The following is a 24,054-nucleotide window of genomic DNA, read 5'->3' on the forward strand; positions in this document are numbered from 1 at the left end:
GATGGGGTCCTTCTAAGGAATTCTAGTGCCATCAGGGTTGAACCACCCTGGATACCAAATGGCAACTTAACTTGGTTTGGAAGTAACCACCGTATTTAATTTGCCAAAATGTGAGGAGAATTTAACACTCCTTCTGACACTAGCATTTGAGTGCTAAAATTATTCATAGCACTTGCCAGCATGTTAACAGGCTAATGGTGTGGATGCATGTGTGTCCTGGTAAGTTGACTTTTTTGAGAAATGGCTGCCTGTGTATACCCAGGGCTGAAAGGGAAAACGTTTCTTAAGGCCGTAGGCATTGGGGGCTGTTTGGAGCCCATCCTAGTTGCAGAATGAGTACATTGGAGCCCATCCTAGTTGGAAGTCCCATGGAAAGCATGTCAGGCTGGTCTCTCGAGTATTTCCTCCTGTGCACTCTGATTAACATCAGACGTGATGCTCCAGTTTTACCTGCCAACTGAGTTGCTCTGAGTGAGTAGAAGGGGAAGGGCTGTTTTGTTTGTGGCACTGAGGAAATCAGACGGGGCCTGCATTTAAGTTTACTTTGCCATCAGATCAAGATTAGGGAGGCTGATTGGGCTGTGTGTTTTCTGCTGTTTTGTTGTGATGCAAGACCCATTTTCATGGTGACTTTTTTATTTTGCTGCTGCTACATTTTCTGTGATTTTTAAAAAGTGAACTCTAGTTGGGCCTCTGGGTTCTAGTAAAAGAAGTAGATTCTGTCAGCCTGACGTTTGTCTACTGCTGATCTAATAATTTGGCTTAAGCCAGTTTTCCCCTAGATACTTGGGTGTACTAAATCGTAACTTTCCTCTTGGAATTGTTCCCTGCTCACCTCAAGGCAGGTAGAAGAGGAAGATTAAACTGGAAGATATCCCTTTTTACTGTCTTCTGGCGTGATCTACCTATGGTAAGGGGCAGGGAATGATTCCTGATCTATCCCTGGGGGCAGCTAACACCTGAACAGAGTCATTTGTTTTGTCACTCTTAAAAAAAAGCATCTGAAATGACCCATTGGGCCAATTCGCATGTCACTATGGCAAATTAATGATTTGCTGGGATGCACGCTGTGCACAAGCTGTTTCCAGTTTTCATAAACCTACAAAGCCCCTTTTATCGTGACATCCAAACCCACTCTGGATTATTTATGGGTTAAACAGCCCAGAGTTAACCTAACAAAGTTTAACTCTGGGTTGCTTAAACCATAAACAATCCAGAGTTTCTGCATTTGGACATAACACTCAAAATTTACAAATGAGGTGTTCATAGATTTTTTATGAAAACCAGAAGTAGAGCATGTGTCCCAAGTACCCAATAATTATGGGATTTGCCACTGTGATGTGCTTATCGGATGAGAAATTACAAAGTTCATATTCAGAGCTCAGGTATCATCAACACATTGGGCCCCTTGGATCCAGCTGAAACTGGAAGCTTTAGACCAGGATGCATCTTGAGCTGAGATTGTATTCATATCCTTAACAATTTTTAAAAGATATGTTGACTCTGTATGCTGGCTAATATATGTGTGTGCATGATTTCTTTGATAGGCAGTGACTTTCAGCCATTCATCTATGGTTTTTTAACTGCCTTTCTTATGCTCGGGTAATTATTACAGCAAGTGGATACTAGCTGGAAATCTTCTTGCACCGATGAAAGTGTGCATACTAACATGCACCAAAGGATTAAAAGGATATTTCAACACCTATGATGTGGGTTGATTTGTAGGAGGTGGGTAGTTTTTGCCTTGCTGTGAATGGACAGCAGTCTTTCTTTGATCCCCGCTAGACTGTTATGAATGACCTCACTGGAACACTATGCTCCTGTTCCTCTTCTTCTTTGCCCTGGGAAAGAAAATGTCCAGCGCTAAAATGGCTGTTAAGGTCTTTGTGTTAACCCTTTTGTCTTTTAGGAAGGTTTCACGTATTACAGAGCAGCAAATCTTAACTTTGCTACTTGTGTCTGCCCTAAACAGGGAGCTACAACTCAACCCATCTCCCTAAGCGGCAGACCTGTATGCATGCTTTATACTCACATGTCACATTTTTAAGTGTGCAATCATCTGTAGTGTGTACACCTGAAAATGTAAACTGTGACGAGGCCCTTCATTCTTGAATCGGAGCTCAGCAATCTGCACTTTTGTTATAGTGCTTTAAATAATACTACAAAACATAGTGGCTGTGGAATGAGCTCCCTAAGGAGGTTCGCTTGGCACCTACACTATATTCTTTTAGACGCCAGGTGAAGACCTTTTTATTCTCTCAGTATTTTAACAGTCTATAAATTAATTTTAACTTTGTTTTTTAAATTTGTATTTCTGCACTGCTCCTGATTTTATCCTGGTTGTGTTTTTATATTGTATTTTATATCATGTTTTTATACTGTTATTTTATACTTTGAATGGTTTTAATTTTTGTGAACAGCCCAGAGAGCTTCGGCTATTAGACAGTATAGAAATGCAATAAATAAATAAACACCTAATGGTAAACTTTGTGGGGCTTTTTGCTCCCCCTCCCATTCCACTTATTTGGCGCATCCTGGTCTTTTTTGTCATCAGCTTCTATTGTTCTGGATGTGAGTTAGAGATCCTGAGTCAACGGCAAGTGCTTGCCAGTGATGTACACAGGAAAAGCCCTCTTCCTGCATACCTCTTCATAGATTTGATGCCCCCGCTCTCTTCCTCCCCTCCCACAGATAATGCATTGGCCAAGGGAGGTTATGAGTCCGCATCAGCTGTCTCAAGACAAAACATACAAGATCTTACGGGCATGCGGTAAAGCATAGGCACGCATGCCAAGACTTTGGAAACCTGGCAGGCATCTCTGCCTTTTCTTGTAGTTCCTCTGATCTTTGGCTTGCTGCCTTCAGGTTTCAAGGGCTTTAGGGCCCCAGCTATTCCTGGCAAGAGTTGTGTTTGGAGGGGAGGCAGAGGTGGATGGAAATCACCGAAGCTGTTTGCAGAAGGAAGTTTTGAATGTTACAGATATCACTAGCCCCCTTTCCCCCTGCAACAGAAAAAAAAGAACATGGATGGTATCCTTTCAGTTATATTTCAGCACCCCTAATTTAATACCTCACTGTTGTGAGGCAATACAAGGTTGAGACAGCCTGTACAGAAGATCCTTGCCACACACAGCTTGAACTTACAAAAAGAAAAAGAAAAAAGAGTGTTTCTTGTGGCACCTTAAAGACTAATAGATTTATTGTGGGAGACGTTTTTGTCCACTAGAACCCACTTCAATAGATGCCTAAAGTGTTATCGTCAGTTGGCAGATATATACATCCACTTAAGAAAAGAGAGAGAGAAATTATAAACAGTGTGGCCAAAAGGGCTGCACATACAATGCACTTGATTCCTGGAGATGAGAGAGTTCTTGGAGTTTTGGTTCTAACTCCCCCCTCTCCCTGAGGTCCCCCCAAATACTACAGAATTTACAGCAGTGATCATTTGTCTGGCAAAGTAGAAAAACAAGCAGGGGTGTGCTAAGTTTAGCTTTAGCCTTGCTCTCTAGACCTTTATTGGCACTAAGCTGCAGAGTGTTCTTTGGTTTATGCTCTGTTACTATAAAAAGCATTTTGTCAGCAATGGGGGGTGGTACGGGACAAGTGTAACTTGATACACCAAAGTGATTTAAGGATATGTGCAGATAAGACCTTTGAGAGGGCACGTTGTTTATTCTGGATTTGTTGATCTGGAATAACTACTTGTCTCTAGTTATGTGCATTTTGTGGAAGTTACTAACCAGTTACCTTGAGGATGTACAAGATTTCTGCTGGCTTTTTGGCTAGATCACATACTTCCATGAAAGTGTTGTTTGTATGAACTGTGTGCCTCATGCAGCCATTATGCGAGTATTTTGTTCTGTAATGGTGAACATAAGAACATAAAAAGTGCCATGCTGGATCAGACCAAGGGTCCATCTAGTCCAGCACTCTGTTCACACAGTGGCCAGCTAGCTATCAACCAAGGAGCAAAAAAGCACGACATGGTGCAACAGCACCCTCCCCACACATGTTTTGACACTGTTTTGATCCATGGCCTTTGTGTAAACTGTAGCAATTGCAGATGCACCCCACATCTGGGGGCCCTGCTTTGCACAAACATGCCCCCCTTGTGAGTCAGTTTGGCTATTAGCCTGGGATTGTGTGTCTGCATCCTTGCAAGATGGACATTTTTATGGAGACCGCCATCTTGTGTGAGTGTGTCCTGACAATGTGAGCAAGCCTCAAGGGAGCTGCTTGTTCATTGCTTGAAATCCTAAATTATGATGTGGGCATAGTGTTGGTGATTGCATAGCAAGCAAAACACCAGAGAGCACTAACACTTTGGAATGGCAAGAAATGTAAGCTGTGAAAGTTTGCCTTGGCTTACTCCCTGCCAGGAGCAAGAAAAACAAGCTAGCAAGAATCTGAAGAAGTTGGATCTGAGTTAAGGCCATCCCTCTGTTCCAGTAAAAACACCCTTATTTTTAAACATAATACTGGCTTATAGGAATAGTTCTGCTTATTGTTTTGGTGTCCTTCAGGGAAGTGTATTCTACCTTTCTCTCCCATTTCTTTTTCCTATGGATGGTACAGGTGCTTTCATCCTTCAGCTTCAATGAGAAACTTAGTTTATAGTTGGCTTCTCTAACCTGGTGCCCTCCAGATGCTTTGGACTTCAACTCCCATCAGCCCCAGCCAGCATAGTTAATGGTCACGAATTCTGGGAGTTACATCTGGAGGGCACCAGGTTGGGGAAGGCTGATTTACAGTATCAAAGATAAGGTCCGTTAATAAATATAAATAGATATGAATGCTGACGGAAACAATTGATATGAAATGCTGGCCTCATTTATAGTGATGGGAATAATGCAACACCTGTGTGCAATTCCCATATCATAGAATAGTAGAGATGGAAGGGGCCAATAAGGCCATCGAGTCCAACCCTCTGCTCAATGCAGGACTCCACCTTAAAACATGCCTTAAAACATAGATGCACTTGGTAAGAAGATTGTGACCCTTTATATCAGATACACAATTCACAAGTATTAATGGCTCTTGATAAGCTTAAGGCTAGGCAATAAGTTCTATATGGCATACCCTTCCTCTATCTGGAACTTCGAAGCTGCTGCAGAAATGCACCCAGTGCTTGCTATGGTATTCTGGCCACAACTTTAACATGCTGGCTCAGCTTTAAAAGACCAGAATGGCTTGAGTGTAATTTGCTATCATGATCTCTTATGGCAAAAGTGCCTCTCTGAGGTTTTAATATGAATCTTCCCAAGTGTATACCATATAGAAAGTGTCTACTTTCTGATACTGCTAATTAGCTTATAAAACTAATCCTTTTAAATTTTGGCTTGTTTTTGTAGGTTGTGTATGAGTGTGCACTTGAACACACAAATTGAGGAGTGTCGGGTACACATAATCAGTTTGCAGGGCAATGTATTTGCACTAAAGTAGTTTGAATTTTTTAACCTGTATAAACTCTTAACTATTGCAACTTCATTCTGCTCATTGTTTCTTACTTTCACTCACTTCCAGTTAAATCTTTGCAGCCTTAAAGGGCTAGGAAAATGGAAGCTGAAATTCTATTAGGTAATGGTGTATACATAGCTCTGCCCATTGTGAGTAGCTGCCTTTTGTGCTGGAATCACTGGGTCATAGTATATTTGTTTTGGCTGTATTCTTGAGGACTTTCTGTGTGTGTCCTTTGTCCTTCACCAGGTGCTGTTGATTGTGTTGAATGAGTGTTGCATCAGTACTATGCCAACTTTGCTATTGAGTTGGTTATGGGTAAAGCTAAATCTGGGTATGGCTGCATTCCTACTAGCTACCTTCATATTATAATGTTGTGATTTATTTTAAATCTTTGCTTAAATGCCTGCTCATTTTCCCTGTTCCATCGAAAGCTTGATCTGGTTCACAGATAGCACTAATCCTTGGTTTATTTAACCCATGGATTGTTGAATTCTGGGTTATCATGTGTAAACCAGCCATGCTAACAAGCCATGGTTTGTTAACCATGGAGAACTCAGAAAGACAAGTCATGGTTTGTTGTTAGGTTGTGAACTCTAGGGTTTTTAAACCATGAGTTGTCATTACATGTGAGAACAGAATTCTGGGTTGTTCATAGGCAGTGTCACCAGATACAGAGGTGGCAGGTTGATAGTAAAGAGCAATTTCAGACATAAGAATGGTCTTTCTGTGGCTTGTGTGGTTCCATGCACTACCCTGGGTCTGACAGAGTTAAACAGAAATGTGTGAATTGGCTTAATTTCACACATGTTGGCTTAACTTAACATCATTTTTACATGTAAGCATTTTTACAGGTGTGTGTTTCTGTGTGTATTTAGTGACCTCTTTCTTTTGCTTTTCTAGATTAATAATGCATATGGATTAGAAGAAGCGATTGTTGATGAGCAAAACAGCAGTCAAGAAAGCAGGCAGACTGGAAGGGGACAGCTGCCAACGTACCAAGGAGGGCCAGTGGCTCAGCTGGAAGCATGGAGGAAAGGATTAATGAGAAGATAAACCAGGCTCATGTCCTCTTTGACCGATTTGTCCAGGCCTCAACCTGCAAAGGGACTCTCAAAGCCTTCCAGGAGCTCTGTGATTATCTAGAGCTGAAGCCCAGGGACTATCGTACTTTCTATCACAAACTCAAGTCAAAGCTTAATTACTGGAAAGCCAAAGCCCTTTGGGCCAAGTTGGATAAGAGAGGCTGCCACAAAGACTACAAGAAGGGGAAAGTATGCGCCAACACGAAGGTGAGCATCGAAAAGACCAACTTTCATTAGATTTATTTATTTATTTATTTATTTTATTTATTACATTTCTATACCGCCCAATAGCCGAAGCTCTCTGGGCGGTTCACAAAAATTAAAATCATAGTAAGACAATCAACAGGTTAAAAGCACAAATACACAATACAATATAAAAAGCACAACCAGAATAAAAATACAGAATTTATCTGTATTTGGCTTCCAAAATGGCTTCCAAAACATGTGCAGTTATATACATACATAATGGTGCTATGACCATTAGCTGGTATTTCCCATATGGCTCTTGGTGTTCTTCCCTGTTGCAATAATTTGAGAAATAACCACAATGTGATGTACAGCTGAGCTATACAGATTGTTGTAACTGATACGACACCTTTAACTAGAATTTCCTGTGGATTTGAGTGGAAGTATTTGAAATCCCATCCTTAATCAGAAAAAGATAACTTAGCGTTTACTTATATAATTATTTGCTTATGGTAATTTGATTTTAGCTAGCAATTCAGAAACCTAAACTCTCAATTAACAACTGTAGAAAATGTGTACCTTTTAGAAAGCATCTTAAGATGTTTAGTTTTACGGAGCTTAGGAATTAAGCGGTCGTCCAGATACATAAATATTAATCACTCAATTGTACTGTCCAGTGATGAACTGTATGTGTGGAAGAGCCATGAAAAAAGTTCAATATGATTGGATTTCAACCTATGTATAATGTTTTTCCTTTGAGAGAGCTGATGGTTTGCTGAGTGATCACATGATATGCATGAATGGGTGAAGTGGCCCTTAATTATGGTGTGTATTCTGTAATTTGTCGCTATTGCAACAATTCTATCATTTAAAAAACATATTTGGCACTCAAAATTGGGGTTTGGGGATTGCAGTGTTTTGATTTTGTGCAATGAGCAATTGTTGTTGTGTTCTGCATTTCGTGTTCTTCATTTGTTACTGAGTTGAAGTTCCGAAACCAATTTTATTCCAGGTGGAAACTGGGTTCTCTCACCCTCTAGAACTTAATTTTTGAGTTGTAAAGAGCGAGTGTTTTCTGGTAGATAATAGACATAGATTCAACGAACAACCCTAAATTCCCAGGTTTGGACTTCACAATAACAACGCTTGAATGCTGCAGAAACAGGAAGCAGCGCACGTGTGGTGGATATCCCTGCAAATTCATGGGTAATTAAGTAAGCCACAAACTGCTGTCAAAAGCTGTGTTATGTCGAAACAGCTCCATTCTGTAATAGTTCTCTGTTCTGACTTCATTTCAACCAAGCAATGTGGAAGAGAAAACTGTAGATCCGTTTTTAGAAAAATAACTCCCTGTTTCTCATTTGGCATCATGGCAACTTAGCAATAGATAGCAAAGTTTTTATTTATTTTTAATTTTAAAATGACCATGGAAGAAATTATACTGGATTCTAATCTTAACAAGAATCTCTTAAACTATTAAATGGCCAGCTTTGACTAAAAAAATAAATGCAAACTTCAGTTCCAATCTTTTTTGTACTTCACAATTACCTTTTTAAAAATGCTGATCTTCTTGATCTAAAAGTCTCGCTTTTATTAGCACTTCATCACTTACTGTTGTTGGTGTCTATAAAGCAAAGAGAACACGAATAAGTAATTCCCTTAAACTTGTAATCTACAATATGTTATGAGGTAGGGAAGTGACTGGCAGATGGATTTTGGTTCTGCTGTTTTATCAGCCGAAACGTCATGCACCAAAGATGAAAACAGTTCATAGTGTTGTTTGCCAGCTCCATCTCTTGCTAATATTGCCTGTCCTTCATCTCTGGATACCCTGGCTTTGGCCCTATCTTCTCTATCCTAGCTGTTTGGTGGCTTGCTGATTTCACTTCCTTATATAAGTTTCAGACTTAAAATTGTGAACTGGATCAGGAATTCTCACTGTGGCCACATCTCAGACATAATTGCTACAGGTTGTGTGCTGTGTGAATATTTATTACAACCTATCATATTGGTATTCTGCCCTCCCTTCAAGGGACTCAGGAGTGAATGTGTGGGATGTCTCTTTCCCTTTTTATTTTTATTCTTGCAATTCTGGGAAGTGAGGGTGAGAGAGAGGGACTTGCAGCAGTACATCCCTCTCTCATTCAGCCTCACTTAACTCCCAGTTTTTGCAATACTGTGAGATAAATAACAGTTATTCTTGCAACACTGGGAGGTAAGTGAAGACGAGAGAAAGAATACAAGCATTGGGTCACCAAGTGAGTTTCATGGCTGACACCTAGTTTATGCACGTGGCGAAAAGTGGCGGTAGAGTTCTGAGCCCAATTCAAGGGGCTGGTCTTGACCTATAAAGTCTTACATGGCTTGGGTCTGCAACACCTGATGTACATCTCCCCAGTCTGAAACTACCCAGACACTTTGATCAGCATCTGAGATCTGCCTTCGAGAACCTCCTCTGAGTGAGATTTGGAGTAGCAACATGAGAAGAGGGCCTTCATGGTGGTGGACCCTGATTCTCACGGCTTCCTCCACTCAGTACACTTTGTGCCCTACCACTTAGATGTTTCGCATGTCAATAGTATATTCTAGAACAGCCTTCCCTAAGCCAGCACCCTCTAGATGGGTTGGCCTACAATTCCCATCATCCTCAGCCAGGAGTCCAGTCTATTTAGAGGGTGCCAGCTCAAGGAAGGCTGTTCTAGTATCTGAATCAGGATAAACACTGCTGCTTCTTGGTTGGTCTCTTCTAATCCTTTTCAGCTAGACATAATTCGAGAGCCCCTGTCAGGTCTCTCTCTGAGGTATGGTTGTGTAGTGCTGCAGCATTCTCTGCTGGCTGCATTAGCTTGTCCCTAAATTGTTCTCTTGTTCTTCTCATTGCTAACTTGATCCAGCTGGCATATCCTTATGATAGGGACAGCATAAACATGGTAACTTTAGTTAGGGGGGGAAGGTGCCTGGTGAAGGTCCCTTGTTTTGCTGAGCTTTATCTGGACTTGCTGTCTGTAGTTTCCATTTGCTCACAAGTAGTTTCTTCTGAGGTCCCTCACAAGGATTATGGTACTCTTTCATCTGTTTTCCTCACGATTGGAAAGTAATCTCTGGACACCAGAATGTTGTGGGAATATGCATTCCCCACATTCATCTGTGCTAGAAAGACCATCTAACCAAATATAAAAAAAGAAGGGCAGAACAGCAACAGAGCTCCTTTCCCCCTTCCAAGCACAGCTGAGGATCTCTCTCCTCCACACACACCCAATATGAACATAGCTTTCAGACTTGCAGTGAAGAGGGAAGACAGTGGTGCCCTGAATTACAGCAGAAGCTCTAATGGAGGACCTGATTTGGGGATAGAGGGAGGGATAGAGTGGGACTTGGATAGAGTCTTATCAGCACATGTTATATCTGAGATACTTCTAGCTGGAGATGCCAGGGGTTGAACTGGCTCAGGTCCACGTTATCTGAAAGATCGTATTCTCCCTTATGAGCCTGCCCGTGCTTTGAGATCTTCTGGGGAAGCCTTTCTTTCAGTCCCACCATCTTCACAGGCACGCCTAGTGGGATCACAGGAGAGGGCCTTCTCGGTGGCTGCTCCAGTGCTCTGGAAATCTCTTCCTGGGGAAGCTAGACTGGCTCCCTCCTTGATGCGCTTTCGGAAGCAGGGAAAAACTTCTTTGCTCCAGCAGGCCTTTGGTGAATAATCTGGGCCTCTGTCTAGGTTAAGGACTTGTAAAATTGTTGTGTATTTTAAATGTTTAATGTTTTAATATTGTAATATAATTAACTTTTTAAAACTTTTGTATATTTCTTTTGATAGGTTTTAAAATGTATATGTTTTGAATTTTATAAGGCTGCCTTAAGGCCCAGTATTGGGCAACAGACGGGATACAAATAAATATAATAATAATAATCTGTGAACTTCTACCACTGAGCCATGTGCCCCTCCCTAGATATTCTGATGTCAGACATTGAGGTGATGGATCTGCTATGTCTAGGGATTCCATTGCAGCTTTTGCAGAGTCATATGTAGACCCAAGATTATTTATTTATTTATTTATTGCATTTTTATACCACCCAATAGCCGAAGCTCCCTGGGCGGCTCACAAAAAATTCTTGTTTTACTCCTGTATGCTTCCATTTAAATGATGCTGTTCCTTCAGCCAAAATTGCAGGCAGCACATCTGAATGAAATGGGTATCCTTAAATATTTTGTTTGACCTCATTCTGGCTTCTCTTGCATTTCAGTGAACGTTGGGGGCAAACAGACCTCCACACCCACCCCAAGTTTAAATTCCTCTTTTATACCAAGGCTTGTAAAAGTTGTTGCTTCTCTTGCAGTGTCTCATCATTGGGGCTGGACCCTGCGGCCTTCGAACAGCCATTGACCTCTCCTTTCTTGGAGCAAAGGTGGTGGTGGTAGAAAAGCGTGATGCCTTCTCCCGCAACAATGTTCTGCACCTGTGGCCATTTACTATCCATGACTTGCGGGGCCTTGGCGCCAAAAAGTTCTACGGCAAATTCTGTGCTGGAGCCATCGACCATATCAGTAAGTGGCGCCACTCTTGCTTATCACAGTATTGACCAACTGATTTAATTTTAAACTTTTTCATAGTGGCTTTCTGGAAAATCAACAAGATGGTTAACCAAAAATAAAAAAATAAAAAGTATGAACAGATAAAAACATAGCAAAACCTTAAAAAGCCCAACTTAAAAGATTTATTTATTTATTACATTTCACTATCACCCATTAGCCAAAGCTCCCAGAGTGGTTCATAAAACAAAACTTAAACCACAAAGTGCAGTGACATAGTAAAACATAATGAAACATAGTAAAACATAATAATTTTTTTTTAAAACTGAGGCTAAAACTGACTCTCTTCCTGAGTGCAGAGAGTTTGTGATCAGTCTCTTGCCAAATAATGGCTTCTCATCCTACTACCCTTAAGTCCCTATCATGTATGTGTTTTCTCAGAAGTCCCACTAAGTTAAGTAAGGTTTACTTCCATGTAAGTATGCATAGGATTGCTATCCTTGATTTTAGTTATTTATATAGTTCAGTCAATGGTACATGGAGCTTTACAGAGTTAACAAGATGCCCCAACAATCTTGTAATCCACAGTTAGACACAGGGGAAAAGGCAGAGGGAGAAGAGGAAGATGGAGACAGGGGTAAATGGAAACCATATGCATTCACTACAGCTATATGTACATAGGGATAGTTCCAGTAAAGGATGAAGACTAATGGATTATGTCAATGGCTTCATGGAAATGGTGGATTTTAATAAGGGATTAGAAGGAAGAAATAGAGTTACCATCATGCAGGCATTGTGGGAGGGCATTTCAGGGATAGGAGTCAGCAAGAGAGAGGGCAGAATCATTTCATAGAGCAGGAGACCTTTGGGAGGTTGAGGGTGATGGAACTGGTTTGGGATATATTGGGATATTTAAGTAAAGGCCACCATTCTGGAGCGTGGCAGACCCATCAAAAACAGCCCTTTAAAAAACACACATCATAAAACAGATCCCTCTCCAGAATGGCCTTTGTTTTTAGTCCTTTGGATTTGCCAAATTTCTTTCTCCACTAATGAGATCATATCTCACTATTTCTTCTCTTCTAGTGTTTTTTAAAAAATAAAAAAGATCAGAAATTCTTTTCTAACCTTTGCTAGTCAATGAATCTTCTGCCACTACTCTTGGACTAAAGCAGCCTCAACCAACCTGGTGAACTCCAAATGTTTTGGACTACAATTCCCAGCATTCCTGATCATTGGCTATGCTGGCTAGGGCTAATGGAATTTGAAATCCAAGATGTTTGGAGGGCACCAGGCTTCGGGAAGGCTGCAGTAAACCTAGTTGTTAAAAGTAAGTGACAGACATTCCAAAATATAGCGGGTGCTGGTTTCAATTGCCAGTACTGAAAATGTTGCCTTGACATTGTGACTGAGACCTGCTCACCTCACCCGCCTCCCTTCATTCAGTTTCTAATTAAGTATCAATTAAGCTGCATTTTGCACTGCAAACAGGTCAACTGTTAAAATGAATGCTGAGGGGAAATACAAAGAACTCTGTTTTGCTCAGTTCCTTGTTTTTTGCAGTAAGGCTGGTTTCATTCAGAATTCAAAGCTCTCATTTGATAAATGGTGCAAACTTGTGCAAAGCCCAGTTTAACCTAAATTATTTTTGTTTTCAATTTTTATTTATTTATTGCACTTCTATACCACCCAATACCCGAAGCTTTCCAGACAGCTAACCATATTGTTCTGTTACAGCAAAAACAACAAAGTCTTGTGGCATCTTATAGACATTTAAATAAATAAATAAATAAATGCATTTATTATGGCATAAACGTCCATGGATTGCACTCCACTTCATCAAATGCATGAAGCGTTATGCTAAATTACAGGTATATATATACACATGCTCTAGAGCCCCTGGGGTCTAGGGGGGATCGATTGCTTCCTTTCCTTTTCAATCCTCAGCACTCCAGAGGAGGGGAGAATGAGAAAAAATATGAATGGTAGGCATACAAACAAAACATGAGAAGTGATCTGTGACTGCACTGTTAGAAATACAGCAGCACCATCTTTGCCCAGAGACAATAATCACTACCCTCTACCAGTGGAAAATAGTTATTTCTATGGCTGTAGTAAATTGCTACAAGGTGAGTTACTCTGTAACTCTTCTTTGGAATGCTCCACATTTGGAGAGGTATGCTATTGCCGCTGGAGAGAGAGAGGTTTTCTTACTGTACACCAGATAGGGATCTATTTAGGCAAGAATTTCTAGTGGGGTTCATCCATGTTAGTATGTCGAAGCAAAAACAACAGAGTGTCTCGTGGGGTATCAAAGGCTTATGCTATGAGTCAAAATGCTACAAATCTCTTTTTTTATTCAGGAAAGAAATTCACCATAAGAAAATAACGGGGAACAGTTGCCTCCTGGGGACTTTCATGTCCAAATGCAATGGAACTTGGAATAGTTCTTCCCCTCTGATTTCCTGATCAACTTTCCTTCGTACAGTTGCATTTGGACAAGAACCAAATACTTTTCAAAGTTATGCCACACTTAGCCTTCCAGGGCACATATGTCTAGGGGTGCTTTCAGTTACTTCATCGACTCTTTGCTATGTGTTTGAAAGCCCCTTTAGGTTTGAAAGCCCCTTTAGGGTGGTGGTGGTAACATTAACTTTGGAAATGTGCCAGTGTCAATCAACAAGTATTACGGGAGAGATTTCATATGGAGCACATCTTGTCATTATTGTTGTCTATTCTTTTGTGTCTCAGGTATTCGTCAGCTCCAGCTGATACTTTTGAAGGTCTCCTTAATCCTGGGTGTTGAGATCCATGTCAATGTGGAGTTCCAGGGGCTTCTTTATCCTCCTGAGGACCAGGAGAATGAGCGTAAGTAGAATTGGCAATTAGTGGCAGGTTGAGTAAAGATTGAGGCTTCTATTGCTGTGCAGGGGATGACAAAGAGCTGGTTGTCTTGTGAACATGGCAGCATGAGTGCTGTTTCCACATGGGGTGCTCCAGTAATATGCATATAAAGGGGAGAGGCAAGTGAAGGTTAGATGCTCATGGCTGTATTGCAAGCCCCATTGGAAAGTTAACTGAATCTCTTGTATGCTTATGCAAAAACATTGTGGACGCCTTGATAATGCAGAATATATCCACAGGGATAGGCTGGCGGGCACAAGTCCACCCGAAAACGCATCCTGTGTCAGAATACGAGTTTGATGTGATCATCGGAGGAGATGGAAGGCGGAACACTTTGGAAGGTAACTGCTGCTGATGTTTACGGCACTGTAGAGCCTACAGTGACAACTTAGTAACTTCCAGATGTGATGGACTACAGCTCTCATCATCCCCAGCCCATTGCCTGTGCTGGCTGAGGGTGGTGAGAGTTGTAGTCTAACACATTTACTATATTATTAAAATTCATACATTGTCTTATTTGCTAAAAAGCCATCAAGCCAACGCGCAGCAAATTAAAACAATAAAGCCTTAAAATAATAAAAACGAGATTGAAAACAGTAAAACATTAGAAGATTGAAACTACTACATAATTTAAAAGGCTAGATGAAAAAGATGCGTCTTCACACCCTTTCTAAAAGCCAATAAATAAGAAAAAAATAAGAAAATGGGGGCCAATTGTAGTTCTTGAGGGAGCATTCCGCAGTTTGGGACCAACACAGAGGAAACGCTTCCCTGTGTGCCCAACTAAAGGGCCTCTCCTGTAGATTTTAATACCTGGGCAGGATCATAACAAAAGAGGCGGCCAGTTAGGTAGTCCAGGTCCTAAGCTGTTTAGGACTTTAAATGTTAAAGCCAACATCTTGAATTGAGCCCTGAAAGCAATTGGCAACCATTGCAAGTCTTTCAAGGCAAGTGTAAAATGGTTCTAATAACTGGAAGGCGACAGGTTGGGAAAGATTGCTCCAGTCTCTGCTCATTATTGTGCACTGTCCTGTGTCTTACTTGCAAGTGCAAGTAAGGAAAAAAATCTGCTAGATGTGGGGACCATAGTTGGTGGTAAAGCACATGTTTTATGTGCAGCGGACTCCAGGTTCAGTCCCCAGTATCTCCAGTAAAAAGTGGTGCAGGTAGCAGGACTTTGAAAATACCTCTTCACCTAAGATCTTGGTCAGCCATTGGCAGTCAAGGTAGACCACATTAGGCTAGATGGACCAGTGGTCTGATTCAGTATAAGGAAGCTTTGTATGTTGATACGTGCTAAGTTGCAAGAGCTGGATCATTTTGATTGTATCATTTCAGCTCTGCCATAGCAGTTTTGTACTCAGCAGCTCCTGACTAGCATGTTGCAACAACAACACCACTTCTGCTACCCTGTGTAGGATTCAGTATATTTGCTGGGGGGCAGGGGAGGGATTTGGCTAGGTAAAATGTAGCCTAGCAAAGGTCAAAACTCTATACATTTGTTAATATGTAAAGTGCCTTAATAGAATCAGTGTCTTGCAGCAGGGCTGGGTACTCTTAAGGGACTTTACGACCTGGTTCACATGTAATGACAACCCAGAGTATAGGTTGAGTATGGATTGTCATTGAATCGTGGGTTGTTGCCATGTGCTAACCTGTGCTATGGTTTAACTCTGGGTTGTTAACCATGAACAACCCAGGAAGATAATCCATAGTCTGTTGCTGTGTTATGAACTCTGGGTTGTGTGTGGTTAACAAGCCATAGTTAAAACACATTGCAGGGTTCGCATGTGATTCAATGACAACCCATACTCAACCTGTATTCTGGGTTGTTGTTACATGCGAACCAGGTCTAACTGTTAAGTTAATCATGCTGGACACACAGCCATGTGGGAAGAGGGTCATACATTATAGCCACCCATGAGAAGAAGAGAATTTTATTGCATATCTGCACCTGGTAAGAGATCCAGCGATTCTCCTCATGTTGCAGATGTCCAGCTTGCCATCACAGTATTAATATGCCCATGGTGGTGCATTTACCACTTTGTATGTTGTCTGTGTTCTGTCATAGGTTAGGGCAAAAGTCATTTGATCCCATGGCCTATTTCGCTGTTCTTATCTGTTCTCTAGGGTTTCGCCGAAAAGAGTTCCGTGGCAAGCTGGCGATTGCCATCACAGCAAACTTCATCAACCGCAATACCACAGCGGAAGCCAAAGTTGAAGAGATCAGTGGTGTGGCCTTCATATTCAACCAGAAATTCTTCCAGGATCTTCGAGAAGCTACAGGTTTGAGGATGTTATTCACAGATGAAATTATGGCACTTTTTGCCTGCATCTTTGATCTCTTCTGTGTTCATGATTATCTGTACCATATGCAGATGGTTGCTGGCCCACCATAGCTTGGAATCCTGGGTGCCACAAGCACACCTGGAATTGTTTCAATAGCAATGATTTTGGGACAAATGGTGTAACCCCACAGTCTGCATGCAGAGAAGATAAGCTAAAAGGATGACACAGCCATAGCTTTCTGTGGCAGCCTTTCCCTGTCTCGTGTCCTCAAGGTGTATTGGACTGCAATTCCTAATATTCCCAGCCCATACTGGCTGGGAAAGATGGACTTGCAGTGCAACACATCTGGAGGGCGCAGGGCTGAGAAAGGCTGGTCTATCACTGTGACTCATTCTCAGGTGGTTCCTCCATCTGTGTTGGTACATTAGTCTTACAGTTACCTGTGCATTTGATGGATTGGCTGCTGCCGCCCCTACAGTTTCTCCCTGCCTGGTAAGAAAATATACAAAGTCACCTGCTCACTGTGACTATGCAGGTGATGTCCAGTCTCCTGGGAGGTGTGTCACCTGCCTGGAACCTAACCATGGCATCACAACAACCCACTTGGTCGGAATACTTCAGATGTTCTCAAGGATGGAGTTCTGCATCCTACGTGGTCTTATGGACCACTTTTTCTGTTTGGCTCAATCTTGAATGTAGAAGCTTCCGAAAAGTCCATTCCTCAAGTCCTTTCTTTTCATTTATGGACCTACAAGTTCTGGGCCTCATCTGTTGGGATAGAAAACACCATATGCTTCACACCCAGCCTGGCAGAAGCTTGTATCCTGAGCCTATTTACAATTGTGAAAATGAAGCCTCTAATGTTTCTTCTGAGCTGGATCTATGTAGCATCACTTCCCTCCTCTATAGGCGCTCTGTTTCATGGCTCAGACAGGCGGAGTGTCTTCATATTCCCTGCTTCTACATAAGTTCTTTTTGCATCCACACCAGCTCTTTTTTTTTCTTAATGAGCACCTCATTGTAGATTTTTCGCATGAGTTCCTGCTGAGACCATCTGACAATAGCTCACATCATAATCATGATATCATTGTGAAGGGCACCTTAAAAGGCCTTCTGCAGTATCTCTTGATTAAAACAAAATCAAAACTAAAAGCTGGACAGAACATTAAAAAAACCGCCTTCCTAGGCCAGTGTCATTCCCAGCATGCCTTATAGGGGGAGCTAGACCAAAACATTGCTACAGAATTACTGCTCTGCAGGTATTTCATGCTGCTGCTTACTGTGGATGCCTGTCGCAATCAGTGGTCCTGCAGATGAGTAATAATAGTATTTAAGTTAGTCCTAAGCACACTTACTTTGGAATTGAGTTCTGTTCTTCCGTGGCTGTGTGCAAAAACTTGGTTTCGCCGTTTTTACAACCACCATCATATCACCTTGAATCCATCCTTCATTGTTATGCCTTCTCGGAATCCTAGTCCTAGTTTAGGAAACATGGCTGTGTATGTTGCAAATATATTTATATCAGTGTAAACCGCCCAGATTTTGTAAACCGCCCAGAGAGCTTCGGCTATTGTGTGGTATAGAAATGCAATAAATAAATAAAAATTAATAAATAAGAACCAGAGTTCACTCAGTAAATGTGCTTAGGATTCAACTGCTAGGCTAATTGTCCAATAAAAAGCCATGATTTAACCTTCGTTTCTCTTGCTGTAGTCTGTTTTGTTATTTTGTTGTGGACTTGAAACCCAGAATCCTGCATATACTTGATAACCAGATCTTTTGTAAATTGCGTCTCCTTCCTTGTGGCTTCTGAAATCATGTCTACTGCTTTAATCATGAATCCTGTAACCTTGGCATGGGAAGGCCTCTTTGGATAACCATGCCCCATGAGCTAAATTTTGAATGGTCTCTAGGACCAAGTGGAAACAATTGCTAAATTTAATATATCAATTGGTGGTATTGCATGTTTTAGTGCGTTCTTGTATTTACCATGCAGCTGCTTGACTTTGTCCTTCTTGCTTCCATCTCAGGCATTGATCTGGAGAATATTGTCTACTACAAAGATGACACCCACTATTTTGTCATGACTGCCAAAAAGCAGAGCTTACTGGATAAAGGAGTAATATTACATGTGAGTGTGCTGCGTCCTCTTTGAAACCTTAATCAAGTGTTGATGGATGAGAGGGTTTATCTTTGGCCTACTAGAGAAGGTCAAGGATTTGTACAATTGGTGGGTGATTATGTGTGGCTTGATTTGGATATTTTTAGGGGGAGAGAGAAATAGTGAGTGAGTTAGAATAAAACACCCCAATACTCTGGGTCATTTAATACTTTGGGCAGCAGTGAATTTTGGTCACTGAGATCCATAACCCACTGTTGTGGGAATGCCCCATTAAATGACTAGGCAATCGTGGGTCATCTCTGTGTTTGGCCCTTTGGTATCCCAACCTTCCTATTGGTCAGGGATGGTCAGCGGGTGGCTTGTGGGTTGTGGAGTCTTCAAAGATTTGAGTTGTAAGAATTTCCCCTCCTAAGTTTGCAAAAGAGATATTGCAACTGTAATCTTAAATTGTTGTTTAGGTTTTGCACACCTGAGTGTATGTGATTCCTCCCTGGCCACTCGTGAAGGGATTGGTTTGTACATCAAAATAGATGTGTGCTCGCAGAGTGTGGAGAATAAAGGGCACTCCGCCCCCTCAAATAATATAGCATTTGACTATCCCTTGCTTTAGGTATTCCCCTTTCATCTTCCTTCCATACTTTAAAAACATTTTTATTGTGAGGGTGAGATCTAGCATTATGTGAACAGATTTCTGTGCACACAATGCAATTTCTCCTTGTTTCTTCCCATCTGAGGCTCCCAAATTATGCTCCAGGGGTTTCCCCAGCACCCTGGAGCTGATTTTGAGTGGAGCAGGGAGCTGCAAGTGGAAAGGGGAAGTTGTCCCACTCCCTGTTCCTCTTGACAAAAGCCAGTCTGTTGACAAGGGGTTAATTGGACATCACCCTGTTTTAAATGACCTACTGTGGGGTGTTTTTTCCCTCTGTTTTATTTATTTGTTTATTTATTTATTTATTTATTTATTTAGGTTACATAATGGGGTTAATTTGCAGATCTTGGGTTGTAATCTAGCTTCATAATATTGGTAGTTTGCTTAGAGCAAGGAAGCTATTTCCTTTGCATAAGCACCCAAGCAATACAATGGCTTGGTTCACGCATAACATCAACCCATGGGTATGGGTTCTTGAAATTTGGGTTGTTATGAGGTGTGAACATGACCGTACTAACATACCATGGTTTGTTCACCATGAACAACCCAGAAAAAGAACCCATAGTTTGTTGTTGGGTTGTGAATTCTGAGTTATTTAAACTGTGGGTTGTCATCACGTGTGAACCCTGAGCCTTGGGTAGTTCATGGGTTGTTTCACAAGGTTGTGGGCAGGAGTGTTAAAAGCCCCAGCCACTCTACATTCCACTACTACAGCACCGCAAAAGCATTCAGGATACAGGGAGGAAGGAGGCAAAGTAGGGAAACAACCCAGGGATTGAGAAATCAACCCATGGTTTGTTAGCTCGTCTGCCAGACAAACCCTAGGTAGTGCAACAAACCATGGGTTAAATAAATCATGAGTTAGTGTTATGTGCAAACCACTGCAAATTGCATGTACATATCTCCAGTAGAAATTAATCATCATCTGGTTTCAATTTTATAAATTAGGATTTGTTTTATTGAAGTTTTGGGTTTTATCTTAATTCTTGCCAGTTGCCTTGGTTTTATGATGTGAAAGGGCTGGAATATAAATATTGATAATACTTAAATAAATATGCAGTGGAAACTGCTCTTGCACCATCGTTCCATTGCTGTAATTTGAACTATTTTCCTGACTTTTGGCTGTCATGTCAGTCTTTTTGGGCAGTGTTTGAACCAGCTGAATATTTAATATATCATAGACTAAAAGCAAAGAGAGCTCATTAGGTCATGAAGCGAAAAGATGACAAGCAATGTGGCAATTAAAGTCTCCCAGAAGCCATTGCCAAAACATGGAAGCTCAGTGCATGTGGATGTAAGGCTTCTGATAATAGGACCTTCAGTAGTCTTGGGAGGCAAGTGCAATTGACAATGAGGTCTTACGAGCGGTAGAGTTTGCTGGGGGCTGCTGCTTTGTACATGCAGTTAACTTCCATCCAGGATAAAGCATGTATACTGCTGTGTATAAAGCGCAACAGGAGAGGTTTTTTTCTCCATCAGAATATGGATCAGATAGTTGTTTAATATAATCTGAATAAGAGATGCTACTGAAGTCAGTAGGTTCTGTGGCCCATGATGGAAAATATTAGTGCTGAAAATAATCTATTTCTCTGAAATGCCAAAGTTCACCTGCGACCTGTGCATCTCCACCGACTGGCACAGTTCTTACCTAAACTCTGTTATACTCTGCTCTTCAGTTAAAGAACAGCTTACAAATACTTCCTAAGAAGTTTCCCATCTGGATAGTTTATCTAGCCAGGCCTGCTTGGCTTTAGCAGTCAGATGGCACATGTGCCTTTGGACCGTTTTGCATTCTGTGATCCTTTTTGTCTGGTCTGGCAGGACTATGCCGACACAGAACTACTACTTTCACGAGAGAATGTGGACCAGGAGGCTTTGCTCAACTACGCCAGGGAAGCTGCCGACTTCTCAACCAATCAGCAGCTGCCATCACTTGACTTCGCCATTAACCACTATGGACAGCCTGATGTGGCCATGTTTGACTTCACGTGCATGTATGCCTCAGAGAACGCAGCCATGGTTCGAGAGGTGAATGGCCACCAGCTGCTGGTTGCATTGGTTGGAGACAGTCTATTAGAGGTTTGTTCTTTAAATGCCTTGCTTATAACAATTCCTTGTTTTATTTATTTATTTTATTTTATTTATTGCATATATATACCGCCCCATAGCCAAAGCTCCCTGGGCAGTTTACAAAGGTTAAAAAAAATGAACATTAAAAATCAATATTCAAAATGTAAAACCATAAAAGCATAAAACAGCTAACATTTAAAACAATTTTTAAACACTCAGCCAGGCCAAAGCTAGTTATGGAGTCAGTTAAAACTCAACATATGCTGTTAAATGCCTGGGAGAAAATAAAAGTCTTGACCTCGTGCTGAAAAGATAACAATGTTGGCGCCAGGCGGGCCTCATTAGGGAGATAGTTCCATATTGGGGGCCACCACAGAAAAGCCCCTTTCCCTTGTTGATGTCCTCTGAGTTTCCCTTGGAGTAGGCGCCCAGAGGAGGACCTTAGATGTTGAGCGTAGTGTACGGGTAGGCTCAGAGGGAGTTTGGGCCTTAGAGGGTTGTGATATGTCAATTTCTCCAGTATTCTCAGGAAGGTTATTCTTTTGATTTTCCTCTCTCCCCACCCCCAATCTACTTACCATCTCTTTATACTTCCAGCCATTCTGGCCAATGGGAACTGGAATAGCCAGGGGCTTTCTTGCTGCCATGGATTCTGCCTGGATGGTACGAAGCTGGTCACTGGGAACAAGCCCTTTGGAGGTCCTTGCAGAGAGGTAATAAAATGCTTGTGTGTGTGTGTGTGTGTGTGTTGGGGTGGGAGTGGGAAACAAATGTGAACTGACTCCAGATGTGGGAGAATATGGTTCTGTCTGGTAGCTCCTTCACACATCAACCTGAGTTTGTCCAGATTTTAAGATCTTCAAGGAAGGCCCTTTTCTTGGTACCACCACCATCAGAGGCACATTTAGTTGGGGGATAAGACAGGGCCTTTTCATTGGCTGCTCCCAGGCTCTGGAACTCTGGAACTCCCTGCTGAAGGAGGCTAGGTTAGTTGCTTCTCTGTTGTCCTTCTACCGGCAGCAAAAAAAACATTTTTATTCAGGCAAGCTTTTGGTTGGCACATAAGCTGAAGTAGTTATTCATGGATTGGTGCTGTTTATTTCTTCTACTGTTTTTAATTGTGCTTTATATTATAATTAAGATTTTGTTTTTAATCTGGATTTTGTTGTTAGCTGACTTGAGTGCTATTTTTTTGCTGGAAAGGTGGACTATACATTAATTAAATTAAATAAATGGGGTGGTAATCATGTGATGTATACGTATGTATGAATCAGCTTTAATTCTGAACCCGCATTGTTGTATTTCATGTTAGTTCCACACCTTTTCACCTACAGACGTTAGTAACTTTATGTATATGCACAAAAATCCAACTCAACAAAAAATAATTCGGAGCCTTTTCATCCTATAAAATAATGATCCTATATGAGAGGTTAGGTGGCAAGAGAGACTGGCCCTATTACACTCTCAGTGCAGTCCTATGCATATCTACTCAGAAGTAATTCCCACTGAGCTCAGTGAGACTTACTCCCAGGTAAGTGTGCTTAGATTGTAGCCTTAGTGAGCTTCCAAACTGAGGAAGTGGATTGCATTTCATTTCATTCATTGAAATCATAGGGAACAAATCATTCATTGATTTGATCCCACATCCCATCTTGGTATTTGGAGGTAGAAAATAATTAAAGCATAATTGGTAAAACGGGATGAGATGAGGTCCAGACTGTACTAGTTATTCATATTGTTGCAGAGACTGATCACCTAAAACCAGCAATTGTGAACTTTCCTACCTTAAAAGGCTTTGGAGCCAAACAAGAATGTAATTAAAGCTTGGAGCTGTTCTTCTCTGAGTTGGATTTCGCTCCTTGTCCCACTGTGTAACAGCATTACTAATATCTGATGTCATGCCTGAGCACAGGTGGGATTTAGGAAAGAAATTTAGTTCACGCTTATAGAAGAGGCAGAGATGACTATCCTTCCCTCACAGACAGCTTGAACGCTCTTCACTCACCCCGCCCCACACCATCAGCTCACTCTAAACGAGCTCAGCTCACTCTAAACGAATCTCAGTCTCCTGTCTTTTCTAAGAGCCAAAACAGACATTACTTTAAATTTGTATCTAGCAGCTATGTCTTTTGTTCAGTTTTTACTCTAGAGTAGGTGCAGGGCACCCAATCTGGATCTTAAAAGCCGCCCTACCTCCCAGTCAGAATTTGGGGCTCCTGTGACTAGTCTGGATTAAAAATGAAACAAAAAACAGTATAGCTGCTTGACACAGATTTAAAGTAATTGTTTTGGCCCTAACTGCCTTTGAATATTGTTGACACTCAACCTGTGATTCCTTCCAACAATCCAAAAAGACTGTGGCAATACATGGCCTCAAAGATTGTTTCTGTGTTTTTAAAAACTGCACGGCAGAGTGCTGCTTATCAGGGACAATATCTTTTGTTTTGCATGGCAAGGATACATCCAGCAGGTGCACATATGTCAGGCTTTCTCACCTGCTGATGGCCAAACACAGCTTGGATGAAACAGAAATAAGAATATAACCAACGTTGGCTGCTTTGTATTTGAACTTTTTCATTGAATGGAAAAAGTGCATCTTGAGTTGCTAGGCCTAGACAACCAGCTCATGAGGGATTGCTTGAAACCTAAATATAATCAGTTTAAACCTCAGTGTGCTTTGCAATACTTAAGACTCAGAAAGGACACTACTAATCTTAAGTGATTTTTTAAATACAGAGTGCCACACGTTTAGCTGTTCATA

The 24,054-nt window shown here is 41.4% G+C and overlaps 1 protein-coding gene across 2 annotated transcripts in view; it reads left to right on the forward strand.

Moving 5' to 3' along the window:
- The window catches only part of MICAL3 (microtubule associated monooxygenase, calponin and LIM domain containing 3), a 141,911-nt gene that overhangs the window by 5,323 nt on the left and 112,534 nt on the right, over positions 1–24,054 (forward strand). For both annotated transcript variants that reach the window (XM_063134836.1, XM_063134835.1), the window contains exons 2-9: positions 6,361–6,749; positions 11,067–11,274; positions 14,011–14,127; positions 14,403–14,504; positions 16,294–16,449; positions 18,483–18,583; positions 21,045–21,302; positions 21,891–22,006. In XM_063134836.1, the coding sequence (XP_062990906.1) occupies positions 6,486–6,749; positions 11,067–11,274; positions 14,011–14,127; positions 14,403–14,504; positions 16,294–16,449; positions 18,483–18,583; positions 21,045–21,302; positions 21,891–22,006 (1,322 nt within the window). In that variant the 5' untranslated portion in view covers positions 6,361–6,485. The remainder of the gene's footprint in view (positions 1–6,360; positions 6,750–11,066; positions 11,275–14,010; positions 14,128–14,402; positions 14,505–16,293; positions 16,450–18,482; positions 18,584–21,044; positions 21,303–21,890; positions 22,007–24,054) is intronic.

The sequence above is a fragment of the Elgaria multicarinata genome, chromosome 9 (assembly GCF_023053635.1).
Source record: "Elgaria multicarinata webbii isolate HBS135686 ecotype San Diego chromosome 9, rElgMul1.1.pri, whole genome shotgun sequence".
In the NCBI taxonomy this organism is placed as follows: domain Eukaryota; kingdom Metazoa; phylum Chordata; class Lepidosauria; order Squamata; family Anguidae; genus Elgaria; species Elgaria multicarinata.